The sequence below is a fragment of the Polyodon spathula genome, chromosome 25, assembly GCF_017654505.1.
Source record: "Polyodon spathula isolate WHYD16114869_AA chromosome 25, ASM1765450v1, whole genome shotgun sequence".
Taxonomy (NCBI): Eukaryota; Metazoa; Chordata; class Actinopteri; order Acipenseriformes; family Polyodontidae; genus Polyodon; species Polyodon spathula.
In genome coordinates, this window is record NC_054558.1 from 4,035,383 (window position 1) to 4,060,204 (window position 24,822).

The window sequence follows — 24,822 nt, forward strand, 5'->3', positions numbered from 1 at the left end:
CTGTTGCCACTCAAAGGCCAAGACAGAAAAACAAATGAACAGATCCAGGTCTAACTCGCATGCATTGTCAAGAATCAATGCAGTATAGCAGCTACTGTACAGAAATGGAACTAAATCACCCTGGCAAACATGAAGCTATTACCTTAAAGGTTACTGGGGGATGAGGCTTAGGCAGTGGCAGCTTTGTAAACGTACCAAGCGGGTTTTGTTATACGATATCAGCGTTTTGAGTTACAGCATACTGGATTAGCAGCTTTAAAAACAGAATTACAAAAAAAAAAAAAAAAATTTGGTTTGATTGTGTGAAGTTTAAATACACCGGTTAATTTGTTGCTTGACCATTTCTTTTTATGGAGAAACAAAGGTGTACATCTGAAGAGGCGCACAAACCCTTAGATTTCAGGATGTACCGAGAATTGGCGAAGGCTCCAGAGAAAGCTTCCTCTTTCTTTTTGTTGCCTTGCTGCCCAGCGCTGTGCTTTTATTGAATATCGTTTTGTTTTTCCTCCTTGCACTAGGTGGTTTGACATTTGAACAACAGCAGCTGTCATTACTGACATGAACATCTGCCTCCCCAAGAAACAGGAGGGTCCTGTCAATGGGAGGAAGAAAGCTGTGAACATCGAGTTCCGTGAGTAAAAATAAATACATGCTCAGGCTGTGGGTGCACAGCAGTTTAAAACCATGAAAGGGTTTCTCTGGACAGGATTTTATATATAAAACTTGGATCACAACTGAGTAAGCCTTGTGGCAAATTCTAACCACCTCTAAAAATGGAGAGATATATCACAGGTACCCCCTACAGAAAGGACAGATCATACAAAATTGGGTTTATACAGTACTGACTGCATGCTAATATCACAAAACAGGATCGCACCACTGCCCCTGATTCACCTGCACAAGCAGATCTGGCAGGACAGACTACAGCAGCTCACAGTTTCACCTAGAGCCCATCAGAGACACGAGACTTCCACATCCTGATCCCAATCGCTCTGCTGCCCCCTTGTGTTACAATTCAGCATGTGTCTTGGCAAAGCACATGCAACAGGAGCTCCCGAGTGAGGTAACAACAGGGTCATGCCATCAAACCCAGTATACTGGCACAGGACAGACAGATCAAAAATATGAAACGGGTACAACTAGCTAACAAAATTAGAGCACACAACAGCTGAAGGCAGGAACGAGGACGCTGATTTCACTTTAAGAGCATGACCACTCCCCTAAAGAAACAATACATATCATAATCTTTACACAGCACCTTTCATAGCGGACCATCATCACAAAGCGCTTTACAAGATAAGAGACTAGGGTGTGTGAACTACAGAGTCACTTACAACAACGTCTCACCTGAAAGACAGAGCACAAGGAGGTTAAGTGACTTGCTCAGGGTCACGCAGTGAGTCAGTGGCCGAGCTGGGATTTGAACCCGGGACCTCCTGGTTCCAAGCCCGTTTCTTTAACCGCTGGACCACATTGCCTCCCATGAACAGTGCAAAGTGGCAACAATGGCACGCTGCTGTTGTAATACGATGAACGGCTTCCATTGCCCCGTTTATTCCACGACTTGACGAAACAGATCATGAAGCACAGAAATCTCAATGCACACTGGAGAGGACCACCGTGTTGCTGATCAAGTTAAATCACGTAATGCAGGTACAGAGCACACTTCCACCAACACACACACACACACACAACCACACGGGCTAATGAATTATATCCAGGACAGGTTTAAAACAATATCTTTAATAAGAACTAAACCAGTGTCACCATTTGAAGATCTTAAAAGCAGTAGTCGCAGTGCAGCATGGGCGGCATGCACGACATAGTATAAATCGAGGAGGGAGAGTCAGAAAAGGAGGGGGGACAGAACAGCCATGCTGCAACAGGACACAATTTCACGGAGATCCCCCCAGCCCCTGGGTCCATGAACTGGAAAAAGCAAATAAATAAAGAGATACTGCAAGTCTGCAATTCCTCCAGGTCACCAGGGGAGCCGGGCGACGAACCAAAAGGGGAACAGAAAGGTAACGGCTTAGGAAAGGTAGACTGTTGTACCATTTCTGACCGGGGTGGCTGCACAGCATGGAATTTGATTTTAAAAAGAAACCCCTCCGGGAACATACAAGCAGTTTTCCAACTAGCAGCTGCAGTCTGCACGGCCGTTATTACAATATTAACAACAGAAAAAAAAAAAGCTTCTTGTCGAGTACGAAGTACAGTGAACGGGAGTACAGAATTGAAAACGGTCTCCGAATGGATTTCTCTCTGTATTTATACTCCTTAGGTGCGGGACATCCTGTTCATATTGACAGGAACGAAAAGGGGGGCTCTGAGCTGGAGACCCCCCACTGGGAAGCAGCAGAGACAGTCAGGTAGCCGCAGGACACGGTCAGTCTTCTAAAAGGGATGCTGGAAACACTCAGACACAAAAATAAATTCTCCTTGGGGCAGTCGACACACCCATAATCTTTGTGATCTCAGGGTTCATTTTCCAGGCAGATCCAGTCCACTGTTTTATCCGATAAGATGCTGCCTCAGAAATATATATGTCTCATCTTTCTGAAGCCTTTCCTTTTTACAAGGTTTAAATTTACACTGTACCTTGGGGTCTTCAGGGCCTTTCATAGAGCATAATTCACAACAGATTTACAAACTAATATTAAATGATAAAAATAAAAAAAGACGATTTACAATAGAAAGAACCAAGTATTCATTTAAACTAAAATAAAAAACTGGAACTCTTCTCTCTCTCTCTCTCTCTCTCTCTCTCTCTCTCTCTCTCTCTCTCTCTCTCTCTCTCTCTCTCTCTCTCTCTCCCCCTCATCTGTACAACTTTTAAAAATTCTACTAACACTGTCTTTGCTGTCCTTCAGTAAATTCATATTCTCCATCAGGACAGATATGCATGTACACATCTACGGATTTTCCTCTTTTAAGAAGGTCCGCACTTCACGGTGGATCTTATTTGGGTCCTTGGAAAGTGTCTGAAGTCTCATTTGATGTGTAGCGGCTTCTCTTCCGATTTTAATCGCTTGCGCCGCGGCTGGACAAAATCGTCGTCGGAATCTTCTGTGACTTCCTCGTCCTCCTCCGGCTCCTCCTCTGGGTGAGGAGGGAAGTTCTGATCCCCGTAAATCTCCTTGAGTTTCTCCTCGAAGTACAATGCCACCGCTTTGCCAGCCTGAGCCACCTCAGATTCAGCCTGCAACACACAGAGAGGGGGGTGGATCAGCAAGGGACTGCTGCGAGCTGGGAAGAACCCTCCACCAACGTATTAGAATCCGCTTACCTGCAAATTAATCTGGGTTTTCTCATCATAAACTTGGATAATTCGAGACATCTAGGAAAGGGATAGCAGAACAAAAAAAAAAATACAACAAAAAAGAGGTTTTATACCACACGCTGTCAAACACACTTGAAACCAAAGCGTGTCGCGTTATTTATTTGCGTGCCGATTGCTATAGTCACTAAGTTTCCAACAGTACCTGCAGCCAGCTTTCATTTAGTTTAGTGGCCAATTTTAGTGACAGTTAGCCAAACCCTCAATTGGCTGGAGGGCTGGGAGGGGACAGACAGGACGGGGCAGTGCACCCACCCATCTTCAAAAAAAACAAAGGTACTGTTTGCAGTTCTGGTAGCAGCACACTAGTGTCAGTAGATTTTGACTCAAGCCAGAACAGACCTGAATGGTCAATATTTAAATATGTGGCTTCAAGACCTCGGCATGTAAACGGGTTTGAAATACAAGAGCGCCTGGCATGTGGTATAAAAACAATGCGCTAACACTTGTTTAGGAATCCGTTACCAGTCATTAGAGCACAGCGACAGTGTAGAACAACTTAGTAGTGTACAACTGCCCTGCAAAAGCAGCCAATCAGAGAGACAGACAGGCATAGAAAGACAGGAAGGCAGGCAGGCAGGCAACATCCGTTACAACCCATTATACACAACAGCAAAACAAATCAAAACAAAGTGTACGTCTAATTATTTTCTATACTTGTCAACAGCTAAATTAACACGCTTAGACTGGGAACAATCGCTTATAAACGTGTGCTTGAACTAAAGCGTCCCCAGCAATGCTTGCAGCTAGGGTGGCAGGGTTTGTGAAAAGGTAAACGGTACAAAGTCACAGATGCCCCATGATTCTAGGGCTATTAAACCTAAATTGTTTAAATAGAGATTACATCATTAAAAAAAAAAAAAAAAAAAGCTGGTTTGACGTGTTCTGGTACGTTTGCTGTTTTTGCAAATAATAAAATTAAATTGATCACAAAAACGAATGCCAGGACAGAAAAACTATTGTAACCCTGCGTTAACATGTACCCACTATAATTACATTTCTGTCGTTTTCTCATCAACATCTGAGTCATTTATAATTGGGGGGGGGGGGGGGGGGGGTAATATATATATATATATATATATATATATATATATATATATATATATATATATATATATAGTAAAAGGGCATCTTCCAGCTAACCATCACTAAAGCAGGGTTTTTAAAGCAGTGTTTATATACAAGTGATTTTCAGTGGACCGAAGCTCTGCCACGCCTGCCTATACCCTAAAGCTATGCTGCTGTCAGAACAACACAGGCCTTTGCAGTCACTTACTTCATTGTATTTTGCACAGTTCTTGAAGATCAAGCGCACGTCGGCCACGAAGTCCTGGGGGGTCTGGTAGTGCTGAGAGTGCTTCATCTGGAGTTTCTTCTTCACCGTGGCCAGTTCCATAGGCTTCTTAATGATCTTGTAGTAATTGGGTATCTGCAGAGGAGAATCACAGCAGGGATTGAAATTATAAGATAGCCCTGGAGACACGAGACTCCCCATCACAAAAACAATTCTACAGGAAAATAGATCATAGAAACAGAAAAGCATTTTATTCAGCATCTACTTCATAAGAACGAATACAGCAGGGACCACTGGGACCTGAGGCATTCCCTATTTCAAATATATTACTCTTCATTGGTGCAGCTGCATATCACCCTCTGCAAAATAAATAGATTTTACACTGGTGTCAGATACAAGGATAAAATGAAAAATAAATACAAATCGAAAGGAACGTACAGCTAATACAGTTTAAGTTCAGGGTCAGTTTCACAAACCATGGCTAGTTATCTGAAGCCAGTTAAATTCAAACGTTTAGAGGCGTGACTCATTTAGACTGGTGTAGCCGATTTCTGAAAGAACGATGCTGTTCTCTTTCTGAATGTTGTTTTTTGTAAATGGTGGAAAAGATTTTCGGTAGCCAACGGTTTAGTGAAACTGGCACCAGTACGCCGGGCCCCTCGTTGACTCTCGGGAGCCAGGGCATCACCGCCCGTCCCTCCAAACCCGAGGGGAAGGACACTTTTACTTACAGAAGCCGAGACTGGCTCGTGGAACTCGATGCTCAACTCGTGACAGAAGATGTAGAGGAGGAGACGCTCGCACTTCTGAAACACAAGTGCAGAAGAATCAGGAGACAGTGTGCTGGGCAGCAGCATCAAGAAAGGAAGGCAGTCATGCGCTACCTGCAACACTGCCTTGTAAGCATGTTAATAAAGTTGCAGTACAAAAAGGTAGATACGCTTTACAGTGCTCCCTCAATTCTTCACCATCCATGCTGACAGTAAATTGTGAAAGTCCCATATTCTCAATCTCGCTTTTAATTTTTTTTTATCTGTACATCAGAGAAGGAGGAGCGCTGTGCTGTATTCTAAAACACATCCACTTGTTACTTTGTCACCAGATCCTCAGCCTCTAAATCATTTCACTTGCAAACCCAGTCCCCTCCTGGAGGTGCATTAACCCACTCTCCCCTTTGACCGCACAGCCTTCTGTCTGTCTGGGTAAGCAGTGTGTTCCTGAGACTGCAGTGCTCGATACCCACCCTCTGGTCCGTAGGGCTGAGCCCATGCACGGTTTTCCCCTTCTTTTTGTGCTGCAGATTGTCACAGTTGTACTCAACCTCAGGTTTGGCCAGGTTTCTGCAGAAGGTACAGATCCACTCTCCGCTGTGAGAAAAGGTACAACATCATACAGAATGCTTGATAGAAGAGGTATACAAGAATAAAAACGCTTCATTTACCGATAACATTCCCAACAGGTTTACAAAACGTTTAAAACAGAACCGAAACAGGCTTATTTGAGACGCATGTAAGAACAGCCTGTCCCTCTGCCTACCTGGGGAAGCTGAGCAGGGTAGGAACGTGGCAGGTGAGGTGAAAGACTTTGGGGCACTTGTCGCAGCAGAGCAGGTCGCCCCCGTTCTGACAGACGGCGCACCAGTCCTCGTTGGGGTCGTCGTCCTTGTGCTCGCTGCTGTGTGCGGTGGCGGTGGCGGCTCGGGGAGGGCGGTGCAGGAAGCTGCGCACGGAGCCCTTGCCGTTTGTCACGGTCGTCTCCACCTGCTGCCGGCAGCTCCCCGCCGCCTCCTTGGGCTCCTCCTTGACGTGCTCCTCCAGGGTCCGCAGCGGGGCCGGTTCCTGGGGGGTCGAGGACGGGGCAGCCAGCGGGGGAGTCCGGCTGCTCTCCGGGCTGCTCATCTGAAACACACACGCACACATTCATATACACACACACTGTAGAAGGGACAGTTCTGAAACGCAGGGCACAGCCTCCAGTGTTAGAACTATACACGGAATATCTGTACAACCCAATGTCTTTCAAGCATTTCACGTGCACTAGTTAGATTTTGAAGACAACCGAGACGCACAGAGCTGGATAACGCACCAGGCACGAGTACCGAGATCTTATATCTCTGATAAAGAGATTTAAGGAATAAAGTACTGAGATCTTTCTGCATATATCTCTGGAATGCGTGTAAAGCCAGGATGAACGGAGGCGATGTTTACCATGCAGGCGCTCCTGCGGCCGTCTTCAACCCGCTCCTGCTTGACCACCGCCCCCGAAAAGCCACACTCCTCCTCCGTCCCCGGCTCCTGCTTGACCTTCACCGCGTCCGCCACTGGCATGGTCCGCCCCGACGAACAGCTGCAAAGGGATTGAGGGCGACTGTGCCACATTTATTAAGACTACTTCAGGATCGCAGCCAAGAAAGGCACACACACACTACACTTGGAAAGTTTTACAATAAAAATAAATTGCTTTATAGACCCCACTGTAATTACTCTAAAGCTGGATTGATCTGACATTGAAAAAATGTTCTCACAATGTTCTACGCCCTTTTCACAGAGGACAGAACTTCATGTAGTCCTTTTACTAGTCCGCTTCAATACTAAGCTTTTGTTTAAAAGTTTGTTCCAAATATTGCCATAATTAGAGAAAACTGGTGTCGTACTGCGCTTCAAATCTACTGAATTTAAGCTGTTCAGTTCATTCCCTAAATGTCTTTATGTAAAAGGATTAGACTTTGCCCAGTCTCGTCACTGGGACGACCGTCACACTGGATAGTCTGTAGACATGACATCCTTCCTCACAATAGTGTAACGATGAGACTAGACATCAATACAAACCCTATCAGCAGACTGGAGTACAGTAGAAAACTGAATCCCGTGGTTTTATTTGATAAAGCATTAGTGTGGCCTGAACAGACCTCCTCCTGGGGATTCTCACACTTCATTAGGATACCTAAGCGTATTCCTTCAGGAGGGTATTGGATAATATATATTACAAAACATACTTCACAAGTATTTGCAATGCAAAGACTAAAATGACGGAGCTTGGTCCAATGACCAAACAATTAAATGTGTTTAAAGCTAGCCCCGTCCTACCATGCCCACAGGTTCAAGTAATGTACAGGTAAGCTAGGCTGGCATCACTCACCTGCCTCTGCTCCCTGTGCTGGAGGTACTGGAGGGCCTCACTGGTGTGTGTGAATTAGAAATGCCTGCAGAAGAGAGCATTGCCAATTCAGTATGAAGAACTGCCTTCTCTTTCAGCCCCAACACACCAGTGCAGCAGCCTTACACAGCAGATGGATTTGTCAGTCGTGCGCTATACAAAGTCCTGTGGCTGGGGTGGTTTACCTCGCACTGCTGCTCAGTGGCTGTGAGGTCAGGCAGGATCGCTTTCTCAGTACAGGTGTCAGGGTCCTCACAGGTCTACAAGCACAGGTTTCTACTAGAATCTTAGTAAACTGTATGGTGCAAAATAAAACTCATTCTGCAGGCACCTGGGATTACATAATACAGTTGGCAGTGCTACAATGGCACACACCATTATTGGGTTTGTTTATTTATTTATATTTCTTTTTTTTAAAAACCTGCAAGTTTTGCACTAACTCCCACTTGAGGGAAATGACAACTTGCAAGTCAGTTTGTCAAATGTTCTGTATACAAGTTATTTACACAAAGTGCGTGTGTGTTTCTGGCAGAAGCATGCTTTGAGATGGTAAACCACTTCAATGAGGTTCTACAGAAGCATGCTTTGAGATGGTAAACCATTTCACAAGGTTCTACAGAAGCATGCTTTGAGATGGTAAACCACTTCAATGAGGTTCTACAGAAGCATGCTTTGAGATGGTAAACCACTTCAATGAGGTTCTACAGAAGCATGCTTTTCAAGACGGTTCACAGGGCTCACCTGCAGACCCTGGAGACAGAGCGGAGGGTCCGGGAGATGGGATCATATTGGTCAGGGGAGCTTGAGGAAGTTGGCTGGCGAAGATGTATCTGCTCAGGAGATTGTCTAGACTACTCGAGCCAGCATCTTCCAGCTGCAGGAAAATGAACATTTAGCGTTTTGTTTTTCATTTTACCTCTTAAAACCTGGAGAGGAATGGCCCTCCACAGCTGGAATTGGGCACCCAAAAGTGGAACTATTTCACACAAAATAAGATCTCGCAGACACAAAGACACTGCCGTCAACGTGATCACCAGGCAGCCATAGAGGCCCGTCCCCCAGTCTGGAAGACCTTGCTGTGTGCTACTGACCTGTATGGGCGGGATGTCCGGCAAGCAGGGCAGGTTCTCAGGGTTGGTCACAGAGGGGATGAGCTCGATGGTGGAGACGCAGGGGCTGGTTGGTCCGCGGTGGGCGTGGGCCATGCTGGCGGTGGTGGGGCTGGTTGGGTTGGCAGCGCTGTTGTGGAGTGAAGCGACAGGGAACGGGCCGGCGTGGCCTGGGTTGGAATGCTGCAGGAAGGCAAGGAGAAACGGATCATAAGGTTTCTGCAAGGCCAGCAAACCAAGGCGAGGGTCACTCGCCTGCTCACTGCCCCGTTAGTTTCCAAGCATCAAATTCCCTGATAATCAAAATCACCCAGTAATGCTGAACACAAAAGGTCATTTACATCTATACGAAGATTTTTAAAAAAGTGCTGCTCCTGGCTGAATCCCTGCACCTCTGTCAACACACCTAATTATAAACGTATACTTGAGGATGCTAGGAGTGTTTGACGTTAGCAATCCTTCCTGCCTCCCCAGTACACAGTAGGATTATGGAAAAGGAGGAGTGGAGTTACCCTTCCTAAAGAGCCCCCAAGCCCATCGGGGTCAGACGTCACCTGTCTCTGGAGCTGCGGCTGCATCATGGGATACTGCTGGCCGTTGTGCCGCGGGACGCCTGGCATGCGGTTCTGGTTCTGGCTCTGGGCCAGTCGCATCTGGTGTGCCTGGTAGGCGGCTCCATTCATACCGGCTCTCTGCATGGCTTGCATGCTGATAAGCCGGGGAGGCTGCTGTGAGAAAGTCATACTAAAGTCAAAACCACCAGCAGTAAAGGGATCTGGTGTCTTCAGTGATGAATTTATAAAACGGTTTACATAAAGACCATTTGAACATAAAGGTCACTATCAATCAACTGATCAGACATGAGACAGGTTTCACTGGAGCCAGTCTCGGTGAGTAAACCTCACGATTTGCCAAGAGGCCATAGGGAAGGCTGAGCTTACAAACTCAAAATCAGCTTGCTAGTGGCTACACAATGCAGATCAGATTACACAATTGCTACAGGGCAAGACATTAGAAAAGCCAATAAGTCTATATAAAATGGGTATACCATTAGATGGCGAGCAGAGGGGGAAGATGACTCACCTGCTGCTGGACCATCTGCGGCCCCCCCTGCCGTGGGTGCGGAGGCAAGTGCTGCACCATGCGCAGCTGCTGCTGCTGCTGCTGCTGCTGCTGCTGTTGCATTTGTTGCTGCTGCATCTGTTGCTGCTGGAGCTGTAACTGCTGTTGCTGCTGCTTCTGCGCATAGGCAGCCTGCTGCTGCTGCTGCTGCATGTGCTGCAGCCGCAGCTGAGCCAGGTTGATCTGCCCCAGGTGCTTCCCTGCGTGGTTCTGCGCATTAGGAACCTGACCCACTACCATGTTCGGGGCGTGGACAGGAATTGGCTTGGTCTCGATCACCAGGTTACCTAAAAAACCGGGACAAAAGGGACGAATGTGAGCAATACACATGCACACTGTTCATTTTAGTGCATGTCTCCAGGAGTTCAGCTGGGCTCCACACAGTCTCAGCACAGCTCCAGGAAAGATACCCACCCAGATTGACGACGTTCTTTGCCCAGAAGGTGGGGTCACAGAAGAAGCGCACAGCTCCATTCGCCGAAGGGACGGGGTCACATCGAGCCTTCAGAATGTGCCGCAGCTGGAACGTTATCTGGGGGTAAAGACATTTTAAACACCCAATCAAAATCACACACAGCCCAGCATGGCTGTGCATTCAAATTCCAATTTTATGGTCATTTTTTCAACTGTATCAAGCATCAGACAGCAAATGGAACACACTTCATGTGCTTGGGTAAAAAAAAAAAAAAAAAAAAAACACACCACTCTAGATTGAGCTATCCACAGATGGGGGTCCTTGATGTTGACTGGGCTTGGACTAACGCTGATTGCTGCTCACCAGAGAGGCTCAGAAAAGCAGCAATCAGTCCAAATTCACACAGCGTTCCAAGAATTCTCTCGCATGGAACACAGTAAACAGTGGTAGCAGCCACACAGTACGAAGACTGTTCCTTTGCGTTACTTGGTTTCAATGGGAGGGGGAGGGTAATCCTTGCCAGTCCTTACCAGTCTCTTGCTGTAGAGAAGCGCAGTGCTGCTCCCGCTGCAGATGGCCCAGTTGGCGAAGCTGAGCACGTGCATGATCTGCTGGGACAGGCTGGTGATGTCACGCTGCTGGTGCATCAGCTTGACATTGCGCTCCTTTGTCACACTCTGGAGGGGGCGATAGAGAGCCATGTTTATGCAGGGGAGAAATGACCAAAACTGCAATGTTAAAATATGCACTGGACTTGCCTATTAAGCTTGCATTGTAGCCCTGCACTGCCCTGTAACACCTGTGTAAGTCTGCTTGGATAAATGAGTCTGCCAAATAAAAACTAAAACAATAAAAACTCATCTTAACATCTCAGCCATCGAAAAGACTACTGTAGTTAAAACATTCGATGATCCTGCAAATTGAGCCCCTGTGTTGCAAACCAATTCAAATGACAAGTACCTCCAACTGCTGCAATAGTGATTTTCCCTTTTTGTTGATTTCATTGATGAGGGTGAAAACAGCCACTTTGATTTCATGTTCCACTTTCTTATGAGTTTCGTTAACTTCCTTTATCCTAAAAAGCATTAAAAAACAGATTTAAAATAACTGTTATTGTAGCATCTGGGCGCACACAGTAATTTCAAATGTTGTATTCCCAATATCACCCCCCCCCTTTTAATTTTACATATTTTTCCCCCTCAAATACGATCACACAGAATATAGATCAGAGCGATTGCTAGTTGAGAAAGTCTAAGATATAGTATTTCCAGAAAAAAAAAAACAAGGCGTCAATGGAAGGGCTTTGGGGTTTGCCGTTGCGTTTGGACCATGAAGCAGTGCAGCCTGCAAGCTGAGAGTTCAGTTTCTAGTACCTGCTCTGCACCTGAGAGGAAGCAAAGTGGACGTAATTCTTCTTCTCCTGAAGCTTAGCCATGAAGGTCTCGATTATCCCTTTCTGGTTCTGAAAAGCTTCCTCCAAAAACTGGTATCTGAAAGAACAACAAAGAGAGAGGGACGTGTGCACAGGATACTTCTATATACAACCTGACAAGTTTCCATTGAGTTTGGAATTGAGAACCACCACGTGTGTAATCTGGGTACCACTCTGCGGAGCTGGTGGGAAACACGATGGATTGAAATGTGCAGCTCCATGCCCAGTAGATGGCACTAGATGCAATGTTTTGGAGTGATTGGAGATGAGAGGCGAGCTTTAGGGTGGGTTCCCACGTGTCAGCACCTCCGAAGCTTGATGGATCCTCTCTAACCTGGGAAAGCTACTTATCACGATGGGGGGAGCTGGGCTTCACATGAAACAGAGAACCAGACATTTATCTAACACTGATTCAAGTACTGGTTTGGAGCTGTCGTGTTGGAGTTAGTTACATTGAAAGAAAGGAAGTCACATTTTTGTTAAATTTGCAATGTTAGGGGTAATGTTGCTCAGCTTGAATGAGCTGTATGTTTTATTAAAAAAAAAAAAAAAAGAATGAATGAAAATGTAAGTTAATGTGAAGCCACTGCTTTGAAAATGTGTAGCGGAGAGGGAGAAAAACAAAAACACACCACACCCCACTACAGGATTCCACTTCAGCCTCCAGCCCAGCCCATTTCCAAAGCCCACTACAGCGCTTCAGTACCGGCACAGCATTCACAAAGGCAGTTAATACGAGGCGGTTCAGAAATGCCATAAAATAAGAAGGCTCTGTGAGGGTACTGGCAATTCACACAGACCAAAATGCCACATCACTGCCGGTTCTGAGCCTTCGTAACTCCGTCTGTGTGAAAGGGGTACTGCAGCGGTCCAAAGCCTTGCGCGCACACACACTGCATTCTCTTTACCTCTGCAACAGCTGTGCCCTGTGATAACGGCTCGACCTCCTTGCACAAAAGGGCAAGGGCCAACATCTCAGCCAGCACTCTCAGGGAACAAGGCCATTAGAGAAGATAAAACTGCGGCCAGATCAATCAGCCACTGCAAAACACACACACAGCACTGCTGAACTGTACAAGTGCTGATTAGCCTGGAAAGAAAGACAACTGGAGAAGGTCTTCGTCAGTCACTGGCAGCTGTTCAATTTGGCTCAGTTCAACCGGGTTTGGCAAGAAAAAAAAACAGGCCATCATTTTTTTAAGCATATGTATTAGGAGCCTGTGTTGCGACATATTTTTTTCAACTGCAGTGCTGGCAAATATTGACACATTTGAATTACTTTGCATTAAAAATAAAAGGCAGCTGTTTTAAAAGTTATCTACTTTTTAAAAGTGGGTAATTTGCCTATTCGACCAGCATATTGACACAATCATCCATCCATGCAAGAGATGAGTTTGCATCAACAGAAAAAAAAAACAACTATGACAGATGATATTCATATAAAACCAGCAGCTGAATTATACTAGAGAGAGATGCAGAAATGTGCTTCTGATATTCGATAAGAGTCCTGCAGAAATCACAAAATCTAATCTGCCGAAACGTTTGGATTGGGGATTGAAAGTGTCTGACGCTTGTATGGAAGGAGGATAACATGAAGCCAGAAGTGACGTGTACATTAAATATTTCTAGAGCTTAAATTTTCACTTAGCCATTTTCAACACTGAGTTTCCAACCCTTGGCACACATCCTTAATGGTTTTGGACTCCCAGGGATCAGGGTGTACCTTTGATGCCTTAACAGGATTATATAAATCCTGTTTATTCTGGCTGGAACAAATCGATTTGTAGTAAAGTCCTTTGCAGAGACGGGATTACGTCTCGTTTCTCGGCGGCAGGGCCCTGGGGTTGGTACCTGTGCTCCTTGTGCTCCTGCAGCTGACAGTCTCTGCAAGTCAGCCGGTCACAAGTCTCGCAGAACAGCTTTAGAGCTTCCTGCTTGTGGATCGGGCAGAACACAGCCCGCTGCCCTGAGGTTCCCACTGGTTCTGTGGAGAAACAGAACGGAACAAACACATCAATAAGAAAAGATCCCGAGGTGCCAGGATCTCAGATACAGGTCAGCACCCCACGCCTCAATTTGTACCAATGCCTCCAACGCCAAGACAAATGCAGCAATGGCAACGTCACAGTGGTAGAGAGGTGGTACGTCCACAAGCTATTAAAAAGGAAATTAAATGAATTTCTCACTGCTTATTAGTGACAAACTCTACTGGCTCTCTCTCCTTGTCATGAAAAACTTTCTGGTACCTAAATCACTCCATTTAATCATGTCATTCTGGAAAGCATGTATTCAATTTGGGTAAAATATTTAGCTGTTTGTTCTGTTGCAGGTCCATTATTTTAAAACAAAATATATTTGTAGTGCTTTGCCAGGTGTGTCGAGCGAATCCTTTTGCATGCGTGTACAAAGCATAGCCAAGAATCCACTTGCAACGCTGTTAGAGACAGAGGTGCCGAGCGACAGCGTGCAGGTTCAGTGAGGTCTGTTTAAAATCACTCTGGCACCACACCCCGCCCCCTCTCCTTGCTCAACTGGATGCACATTGAAACAGAATGTTTTTATATACTTAGACTTTGCATTTTCTATCTTAAACCCCCCCCCCACTAAAAAAAAAGGATATTCACACAAAAAAAAAAAAAAAACCAAGAGCATAACATAACCTGGGGTGCATGAGCAGGCTGCATTTTTTTTTGGTGCGTAATCAGGAGATCAATGGTCCTGAAAACTCCAAGTGTGTCTCCATGGCAACCAGGCAAAGTGTTAACCAGAGAGGAATGGAGGTCAGCAGCTGCACGGCTGCCAGACACGCAGCAGACTCACAGTCTTTAGGCGTTTGGCAGCACTACACTTTGCACAGGTCTCGATTAATGTAGACAGTAAAATCTAGAAGCAGGTATGAGGGCACTCTGTCACGTGTACAAGCTACAAAGGAAACTACTGGGATTAATTTAAATCACAGGCAAATAACACTGTAGCATGCGAGGGTGACAGTGCGCAGGTACAGCACCTGCTCGGCTGTGCTTACCAGCAGAGACGTCATCTTTCCTCCTGATCACGTGGTCCTTGGTGAACTTGACTCTCTGATGGGCCTCTATGCAGGTTTTGCAGAGCCACTCCCCGCACTCCACACAGAAGCCCACGGCGCCAGCATTGTCGTCACAGCTCGTACACACCTGCAGGGACACAGCGCATTGTGAGGAGAGCCGCTACCCAGCGCCCAGGACTCACCCATCGCCGTCAACAGCGCCCTTACCTGCGCTGAATTCTCATCCGAGCCGCTGGAGACCTCCGAGGTATCTTTCACAAAGTAATTATCTACCAGGTCGGTCTGCTTGAACTCCTGCCGGCACACTGGGCACCGCATCACGTTCACTGCAGAGACAGGGGAGAAGCAAAGGAGCTTCAGATAAAGAACCGAGCGGCACCAGCGAAGAGCACTGCTTTCACGAGACAACACATCAGAAGCTGTGGAGTGGGCATGATCCCTTCACTCCACTCTCAGTAAAACACACATTTACAGCACTTACATTTTCCACCTTAATTATTCATTTTTATATATATATATATATATTAAATATGGCCATATATAGTGAATTTTAATATTCTTGTGCAGTTTACCAACACAAATAGTAAGTAGCGCTCATGCACAGAAAGCCACTGGAAGCAGGCGGACTGCAGCGCAATAAAATCATTGTTCGATTCGTAAGCACAATGCTTTCCTCCGTGTGAAGGGCTTCCCTGGGGGAACACGGTTACCTTCCTCCCAGTTTTGGCAGCGCTGTAACAAACTCAGGATTTGCAAAGCTGCATTTCGACACACTGCAGTTATCACAGGAAGCCAGCCCCCCCACCCCCCAGGGGAGCACAGCTGCATCTCTTGGTGCTCTTACACAATGAAGTGACAGTTAGCAGCGCAGATGAACAACTGCAGGACAGTTATAGGATTACCACACCATTTAACAGTGAATAAAAAAAAAAACTGCTTCCTTTGCCTAATCTTACCCAACGTGTGGCAGGAGTCTATACCATCCAGATCTCTTAGTACTGGATTGTACTGAAGAGCAGCCATGCGTGACAAGAGGGGATGACAGAACTAAACACACAAGAATTTAAAAAAATCAAATGCTTTGCGGTAATGGTTACATTTCGTACTTGAAAAGGGAACCATGTCACACACCATGAACAGAACCGGGAATCAGAAGTGAATGCAGCCTGCTGTTGGGCTGGAGCAGATTTCTAAGCAGCACGACAGCAGTGCAGGCTCATTGCTGCTCACGAACAGCAAGAGAAATACTTCTTTGTGTCCCTGTATTAACTTGATCACCAAGCATGTAGCTGCACAAAGGCAACCAGCTGCGTCCTGAATGAACCGGTTCCAGCTGGTCTGAGCTGCTTCAAGCCAGATCCTTTCATGCAGCCACAAGCAGAGTGCAGTGTTATTACAGAACACTGGCTGTAGCTGGAAGTGCAGTGCCATTGGAGCCCCGAGCCAGGCTCAGAAAACAGCAATCCACACTGGAGCTGATGAGATCACACTACTGTGCCATTTCCTAGGCTCATTTAACATGCTCAATGCAAAGTCCTCATGAAATCCTGAATCTTAACTGGAAACACTGCTTTCTGACAAACCTGAACCACAGTTTGTATGCTAAACTGGATCTTAATTAAATGGTAGAAATTCAGGAATATTTCTACAGATATAAATACGCTCAAGAGACTCACATGCAGCACGGTGTATTTGAGCTCTACCACTTAGTTGAGAGGGCAGTCATGCTCTCTTTACTGAAATTATAACTAGATTGTGTCGCGTTGTCATGTCCAACACCAGTAAGATGCATTAACTAGTGAATGATATGGAAGCCTAGTATTGTATGCTTGCTAATCTCTCCACAGTAGGATTTCACGTGCCCTGACAAGCTTAACCCTGATGCATGCTGGACTTTGGACTAACTGTATAACTCTAGAGCCCTCCCACTTCAGGGAGAGAGTGGTAGAGCACAGCACTGCGTAATGAATACCAGAAACACTGCAGTCAGGGAGAGAGTGGTAGAGCACAGCACTGCGTAATGAATACTAGAAACACTGCAGTCAGGGAGAGAGTGGTAGAGCACAGCACTGCATAATGAATACTAGAAACACTGCAGTCAGGGAGAGAGTGATAGAGCACAGCACTGCATAATGAATACCAGAAACACTGCAGTCAGGGAGAGAGTGGTAGAGCACAGCACTGCATAATGAATACCAGAAACTGCAGTCAGGGAGAGAGTGGTAGAGCACAGCACTGCATAATGAATACCAGAAACACTGCAGTCAGGGAGAGAGTGATAGAGCACAGCACTGCATAATGAATACCTAGAATACAGTCTGCACAGCATAATGAATACCAGAAACACTGCAGTCAGGGAGAGAGTGGTAGAGCACAGCACTGCATAATGAATACAAGAAACACTGCAGTCAGGGAGAGAATAGAGCACAGCACTGAAGAATACAGAAACACTGCAGTCAGGGAGAGAGTGATAGAGCACAACTGTAATGAATACAAGAAACACTGCAGTCAGGGAGAGAGTGATAGAGCACAGCACTGCATAATGAATAGAAACACTGCAGTCAGGGAGAGAGTGGTAGAGCACAGCACTGCATAATGAATTAGAAACACTGCAGTCAGGGAGAGAGTGGTAGAGCACAGCACTGCATAATGAATACAAGAAACACTGCAGTCAGGGAGAGACCTAGAGCACAGCACTGCATAATGAATACAGAAACACTGCAGTCAGGGAGAGAGTGATAGAGCACAGCACTGCATAATGAATACCAGAAACACTGCAGTCAGGGAGAGAGTGATAGAGCACAGCACTGCATAATGAATACCAGAAACACTGCAGTCAGGGAGAGAGCGATAGAGCACAGCACTGCGTAATGAATACCAGAAACACTGCAGTCAAGACCACCAGCATACCAGGCTTATAAAACCAGTGAAAAAAGGAAGTCAGTCCCACAAGTATTCTCTTTGATGTAAGGCTTTAATAGTGTCAGTTCCTACCACAACGTTTTTTCTTGGGACCAACCACAAATCAAACTTGACCTAGAGAATCATAGAATACAGCTGCGTACCAAACGGCAGCATGAAGCCACTCTCTCAAAGCTTCAGGTCTTCATGTAGAAACCAGGATGTAGATTTTGTTTCAATGACACTAAAAACAAAAAAAGGGTTTCACACAGCAATTAGAACCGCGCTGCCGGACTGACAGGTCTCACAGCCCCTCCCCGGGATGTGTAACAAAGCTGCTCACTATATTCAGGCCCTGATTAAACCCCCACCAGGGAGGATAAAGGACGCATTCAGATTCCATGCAAGTCCTTTCACATCGCTAATGAAATGAGGAGACGCAGGGGTCTGCACTGGTTACCTGCAGCGCAGGAAACAAGGAGGGTGCACACAATGCCGTTTACTGTGTATCAAGTGCAGGTGTGTCTATACAGGACAACCACCTGTACTTGACACAAAGGCTGCACCATCACTATTTACTGCTATTACAGATCGGCGAGGCAGCTGTGTGTTTTTTTTTTTTCTGCACGAGGTAAAGCCTGCTGAATAATAATAATAATAATAATAATAATAATAGATCACGTTTAAATAGATCATTAGGGAATCCCAGGAGTTGTAACCAGGTGTCTCAGTCTTTTCAATGTTAGATTCAAGAAGGACAGAGCCCTGTGACTCCACAGCAGTGCCAGGGATAATGCTGCCACTGCCAGTAGCAGCAGTCTGCTCTCAGCCACATCAGAAAGGCAAGCACATTGTTTTTTGAACTTCAGGTACAATTTCACAGTGAAATAAAACTGTGCAATCAGACCAGGAGACGACCTACAGCAGCGTCTCCACGAGCAGCAATCAGCCCGAAGTGAAAACAATGATCCGATGCCATTCTGCTCACAGGTAATGCTTCCCAGTTTAATTTAAACTGCAAAGCAGACTCCTCATCCACTGCGGTGACAGCAACTCTGAGTTCAACTAATAACAATTTTTATATAGCACCTTTCATAGTGGATCACAAAGCACTTTACAAGATACGAGACTAGGGCGTGTGAGCTGTGCATCAGCTGCAGAGTCACTTACAACAACGTTTCACCCGAAAGACGGAGCACAAGGAGGTTAAGTGACTTGCTCAGGATCACACCAGTCAGTGGCTGAGCTGGGCTCTGACCTGGGGACCTCCTGGTTATAACCCTGTTTCTTTAACCACAGGACCACACATCCTCTCAAATACTGTATCCTCTAATGACTCGCCACCTAAATTAAGAAAACCAGCTCAGTCCCCTCTACCCCTCATTAGACAGAGGGGAGCACTGCAAACTGTTACAAAACACTAACATTTAAACAGTAAACTAATATAACGGTCATCCATTGAAACACACTGAAGCAAACTTTGTAGGCATGCATCACAAGTTGTAGGCTCTTGTCACGACTGGTTTTGTACATTTAAAAGTCTTCATGGACTGCAGATAATCGTTGAAGAAGCAGTTTGCTTCCATGCTGTCTGGAGCTGATACTTTTATATAACCAACCTGCAGTGTCCCGTCACGGTTTGTTTCCAAACAAACGCATGGAGCGCACTTTTAAACCCATTCCACAGTAGAAGACAGTGTGCAACTTGCAGCCACAGTCGTGTGCTGGATCACTGACAAACACGCAAAGCTCAAAACCCTTGGAGTCCTGCAGCACACGGTTTAAAACGGCACTGTGGTATTGGCACGCGTGAATAGATATGGTAGAATGAGCCGGTCAGCTCTTCCAGCGCCTGTGACCTACAGCAGAAGTCATCCAGGAACAGTTAGTCAGACTGAATCATCACACACTCACACCTGTGCTGGATCACCAGTGGAATTTACAAAGCACTCTGAATCACAGTCATGTCATCTGTGTGATGACAGATAAGCGCTGATTCACCGCCAGTGATGTCACAGCTCTGAGTCCATGCCCTCCCACTAGACCCACCAGTACTGTCCACCATGATTCACTGGGAGAAGCACTGCAGTCATATCCTCGCTTTGTTAACAGCAAGAAAAGATATATACTGCGTTTGTGCTACAGTACCAAGTGTTGCTATATGACAAAGAAGCAGTTCAAATAAAAAAACATGGATTTCTTATGACTCTCGCTATATAAATAAAACTGGAATTACTCTGATTCTTGGGCAAAATGTGCGTGCCCTCCTCGGACTCATTGGCCACTCAAAGCCTGTAGAACCCATGAGAACCAGAGCAACATAGCAGTTCTGATTGTTTATAACCAAGAGGACGTGGCAAATGATTTCTTTTTAAATCAATTTACTTTCCCCGGAGGGAAGGTCACTTAACCTTGTGTCAACCCTAAGTTATTTTGAACCATTCGTAGGTCATGGTGCCTTGATCAACCAGACAGATAGAAATCTAGATTAAAAACTACAAAAAGAGACACTCTGACTAGTCTCCTGACAAAAGGTTTCTTTCCCTGAGATAAACTCAGGAATTAACTGAAAACAGCACTTAGCCGGATAAGCCCTAGCACCTTCACTTCAAAGGAAGTGTGACCGTGGACACGGGCTAGCCAATCAGAACGAAGGGGCAGAGCTTGTGCAGGGAAACCACATGTCTGATAAAACACAATCACAGTTTGATTCGTGCAGACGGACAGCATGCACAGCAGTCCAGGCCTGGGGAGAACCCGTCTCTCCCGATTCACAATGCCAGCAGAAACCCCACTGTGAATCCCCTTCGAGGTCTTTTCACAGAGGCCAGTTTCAGATACAGAAAAATTCATTGCAGACTGCCCCCGTCACATTTCCAGGGTCACATTTCATTTCACAGTATAGAGGAATATCTGTTTGTACTTTAACAAAGAAGAATCTGGCAGTCTCGTTACGTACTGACTCTTGCCAGCGAGCAATGAAGCAGTTCACAGCCGCTACCTTCACAGTCCTGCAGGTCAACCACAATATCGGTACCAAATTTCACACTATGAAAGAATCCTAACTAAGGGGCAATGCATGCATGGGGGGACTCAACGTAAAGAGCTGGACTGTGCAACTGGCCCAATAAGATATAATTGTCCATTGAAACAGACAATCAGCAGAGAAAACAGTTATTCCAATACAGAGCTGTTTGACACCTCACAAATCCAGGGCTACTCAATTAAAAACAGTTTTGTTTGGCAACACTCCAAGCAGCTTACAGATTATATATATATATAGACAGAGAGAGCGAGTGTGTGCGTGCTGTGTGCGTGTGTGTGCTGCGCGAGTGCATTTGAGTAGTGCATTCCTGCTACTCAATCTCCTCTCGGGCAACAAACATTTCAGATAAAATAACCAACAACGGAAGATACAAACTATGGTAAGATACAGACAAGGAATTCAAAACATGGAGTAAAACCCAAGAGTCTGGGACATCGCCTGTCGTTTTCTGGGGCCGGTTTTTCAAAACTTGTAATCTGGATAAAAATGATCTGGATTTTGGAATCCTATATTTTGTGATCGAGATTGCTTTGATCTGGATCGTTATGCTCCATTAGAAAACGCCACTGCTGGATTGCATTTATCCAGACTGCAAATAATCACGGAGATCAAACCTGGTTTCTGAAGTAGGTGTTAATAGTTTACAGCCTCTCTCTTAAATAGGCCATTATTTATGATATAGCCCAGGGGTGGGCAATTCCGATCCTGGAGGGCAGCTGTCCCTCCTGGCTTTTGTTCCAACTGTACCCTAAATTACTTCACTGGACCAATTAGTTCTTATTAGAAGCTCAACTGGTCCGATTATTTAATTTAGGATACAGCTGGAACAAAATCCAGGAGGAACACCAGCCCTCCAGGACTGGAATTGCCAACCCCTGATATAGCCCAACTTAAAAATAGAAAAGACTGGTGATAATCAGAGCATTAATACACAGGTTTACATATTTATATTAAAATTAACGAGAATTCACATTTACCCTGGCTAATGACACCTTATGCCAATCCCACTGGAGCAATGCAGGATCATTTCAACAACACCCCTGCTGACACGAGACGCACAACAGGACGCGCTTGTCTGAATTACCTGCACGTGGAACCCACTACGAGCATGCAGCAGAATTCTAGCCTGCATTCTTACTTTGCACACTATCAATCGCAGCGTACCAGCCACTGAAGGGGGGGATCTGAGCACCGACCTGCCGGAGCCTTGGGCAGCACCCTACGATTCAGAACCACAATGGGATGGACCTGCTGGATGGGCAGCGAGGGATGCCATTGTAAAGAAGGACTGCTGGAAGGATGCTCCATTGATGATGTTTCACAGTAAAGATATGTCATTTTCCACACATCTTTATTTCTACACAGCACAGGTTTCAAATAAATAAACATATTGGACAGCATGTAAACAAATGGAAAGCTGTTCTTGATAAAAGCTATACCACTAAAAAAAAAAAAAATCTTCAATCAGGCAGCTCATGTAGTATCTCTGCCAGCACAGACACAAAACTTAAACATGTGCAACGTGTCCAATAATACCCAATATGAACACAGTGCGCACTTCCCATCGAAATTCAGAACTACATCTCTGTGTTCCACGATTGTTTCAAAGTGCATCTTCGCAGTAGAATCAGAACGATCCTGGTATTTTGGATAAAAGTAAACCTGATCTCCTTTTTAAATTCTGAAAACCCCAATTGCAACATTACAAGTGCAGCCCCCATGAGCAATTAGAAAAGGGCTTTTTAGATCCCTCCCCTCAGGATAGCCGGATCAGGGTCAAGGCACGCAAATGCTGGTAGACTCTGAATGTTCTTAGCCATGGCTTAGGGTCATCTCAGCTGCTCAGCTTTGTTAGATACCCATTGTAGCTATGACAACAACAAAAGAGAAGCAACTACTAATAAGTTAATAAACCCTAGTTTTAGGTGAAGCCCCTCAGCCAAGGCGAATCTGGTGCAGCAGAACCGGCCTGGTTTATTGGGTGCAGGTGATTAACAGTAACGCGCTTATGTGCGGTTTCATTTCAATACTCCTATCCTGAACAGTGCCATCATGGGGTTTCTTCCCCCCACTGTTAATTCCAATTCCTTTTTCAAATCATTTTCAAATGCAGTCACAGGCGTTATTGAGCAAGCCTACACAACCTGTCAAACAAGACACGCAATTTACAAAACGAATCACTTCAACGAACCGCCAGGAGACGCTTACAGCTTTCTGGTGGTAAGCGGTTCTGTAATGGATTAAAATGAATAGCGAATAATCAGAAAAAAAAAGCTATTGACCGCAACACTGATTGTGAAAGCGCTGCTCTGCCAATAAAATATTCTGTTTGTTTAAGTCTTCATATTTCGTTAATAATAATAATAATAATAATAATAATAATAATAATAAATGCGTCACTGAATCGCTATTGTAACACACTTTGCGCTGGCGTGTTCAGAATAAGCAGCAAGGCATGACAGCGTGTGCAAGCTCCTGAAATGCAGCGACCTGACCATCAACACCCAGCAATCACAAACACAGCGGCTGGCGCTCCGGACCTCTGGTTTTGAAACATGCATTGACATCCAATAGATACAGCAGTTCAGCCCCGCACCTTCTAAACCGGCAAGAGATTCGTGTTAATTCATACATAAAACAAGAGATTTTGCTGCACTAACATTATTCATGTACCGTTCTTAAACACAATCCACAATGTATTTAACCATACCCACCCACCCCCCTTACTGCGTGCTCGCGTCCCCCATCCTCAAAACACCTCCTCCGCCGGCGGACTCGGTATTTCGTGATATATGCTTACCGAGCTGAATCTCCTGCCCGTGCGGGCCCGGTAGCTGCAAGCTGAGCTGGCGCTCCGGTTGAGGGATGCAGCGCAGACAGAAGGAATGCAGACACGGCAGGAGCTTGGGCTCGCAGTCCCGGTTCTGCAGGCTCTGCTTGCACACCGTGCACGTATCCAGCAGGTTGATCGGGAGAGCCGGGGCCGGGGGAGCCGCCGGCGCGGTGAGGATGGGAGAGGGAGACTCCACTGCAGTCGCCGGAGGAGCTGGGGCTGGCACCACCTCCACGCACACCACGTCGGTGTCCTGGGCAGACAGCACGTCAGCCTCCCGGACAGACAGCACCTCAATCTCCCGGGCAGAGCCCTCCTCGGCCTCCCGGGCAGGCACGTCCTCAGCCTCGCCGGAGCCCGGGGGTGCCGCGGCCCCGGGGCTGCCGTTCCCGCTGGCGGCGCTCTCCACTCCTCCGCTCGGAGCCTGCTCGCTCTCCTCGGGGCTCCGGGCCTCCGCTCCGCTCGCCGCGGGCTCGCTGGTCACCGGGCTCTCGTCTTCTTTCCCGGCCGGGGCAGGGGGGTCCTCTTCAGTCAGAGCTGGGGTGTTATTTTCGGGGCTCTCGCCGTCCCCTCCGCCTTTGTTTTCCGCCATCTTCCTTCCTCTTTGAACCGCTTGACGCTCCACGCAGCCACAAAACTGCGCGCCGACGCGATGACGTCACGTGACGATCCCGGCGCGCCGGCCAGGCTGGGGTTTGCTTTGCAGCTTGTGCGCCGCTAGAGGCCTCTTTCAACATGCCCGGGACACTAAATGCCAGTGCCGCAACTCGAGATTATAGCAAACATTACTGCAGCACACGCACAATATTAATATGCATTCATTGTCAATACTGCAGTAGTAATATGCTCGATTTATTTATTTAGTTTATTTCTGTAACGTGTTATGCTGCTGCGAGTTTTAGCTATACCCTCTAGACCAGCTGCAGCTGAGTACAGTTGTCAGGTGCTAAATTAAAATTGTCAAATATGCAATGAAACATTGGGCCACTAGGTGGCACAGTTTGCTATTTCAAAAATAAATAAATAAATAAATAAAATTCCAGTGCAGTCGGTCTCTGCCAAGGTGTGGCGCCAACCAATCAGAAGCCTCAGAATGGCTGGCACGTCACCACTCAGAACAGCACCGTG

General features: G+C 46.1%; 1 protein-coding gene across 8 annotated transcripts; it reads right to left on the reverse strand.

Moving 5' to 3' along the window:
- Positions 1–2,794: 2,794 nt before the first annotated feature.
- Positions 2,795–24,323, reverse strand: LOC121299861 (E3 ubiquitin-protein ligase TRIM33-like). Of its 8 annotated transcripts, none has more exons than XM_041228018.1 (20): positions 23,662–24,323; positions 15,122–15,240; positions 14,894–15,041; positions 13,720–13,852; positions 11,810–11,926; positions 11,397–11,511; positions 10,967–11,113; positions 10,436–10,553; positions 9,983–10,308; positions 9,412–9,624; positions 8,882–9,082; positions 8,532–8,664; positions 7,773–7,836; positions 6,842–7,001; positions 6,171–6,532; positions 5,878–6,001; positions 5,366–5,440; positions 4,617–4,769; positions 3,290–3,340; positions 2,795–3,202 (listed from the first exon to the last, which is right to left on the reverse strand). In XM_041228018.1, exons 1-20 carry the CDS (start codon positions 24,284–24,286, stop codon positions 2,993–2,995), a joined length of 3,594 nt encoding a protein of 1,197 aa, XP_041083952.1. In that variant the 5' UTR covers positions 24,287–24,323; the 3' UTR covers positions 2,795–2,992. The 8 variants fall into 8 exon arrangements, with proteins under 8 accessions (XP_041083952.1, XP_041083953.1, XP_041083951.1 ...); XM_041228019.1 differs by having other exon boundaries at positions 6,842–6,980; positions 9,412–9,627; XM_041228017.1 differs by having other exon boundaries at positions 9,412–9,627.
- Positions 24,324–24,822: the final 499 nt, after the last annotated feature.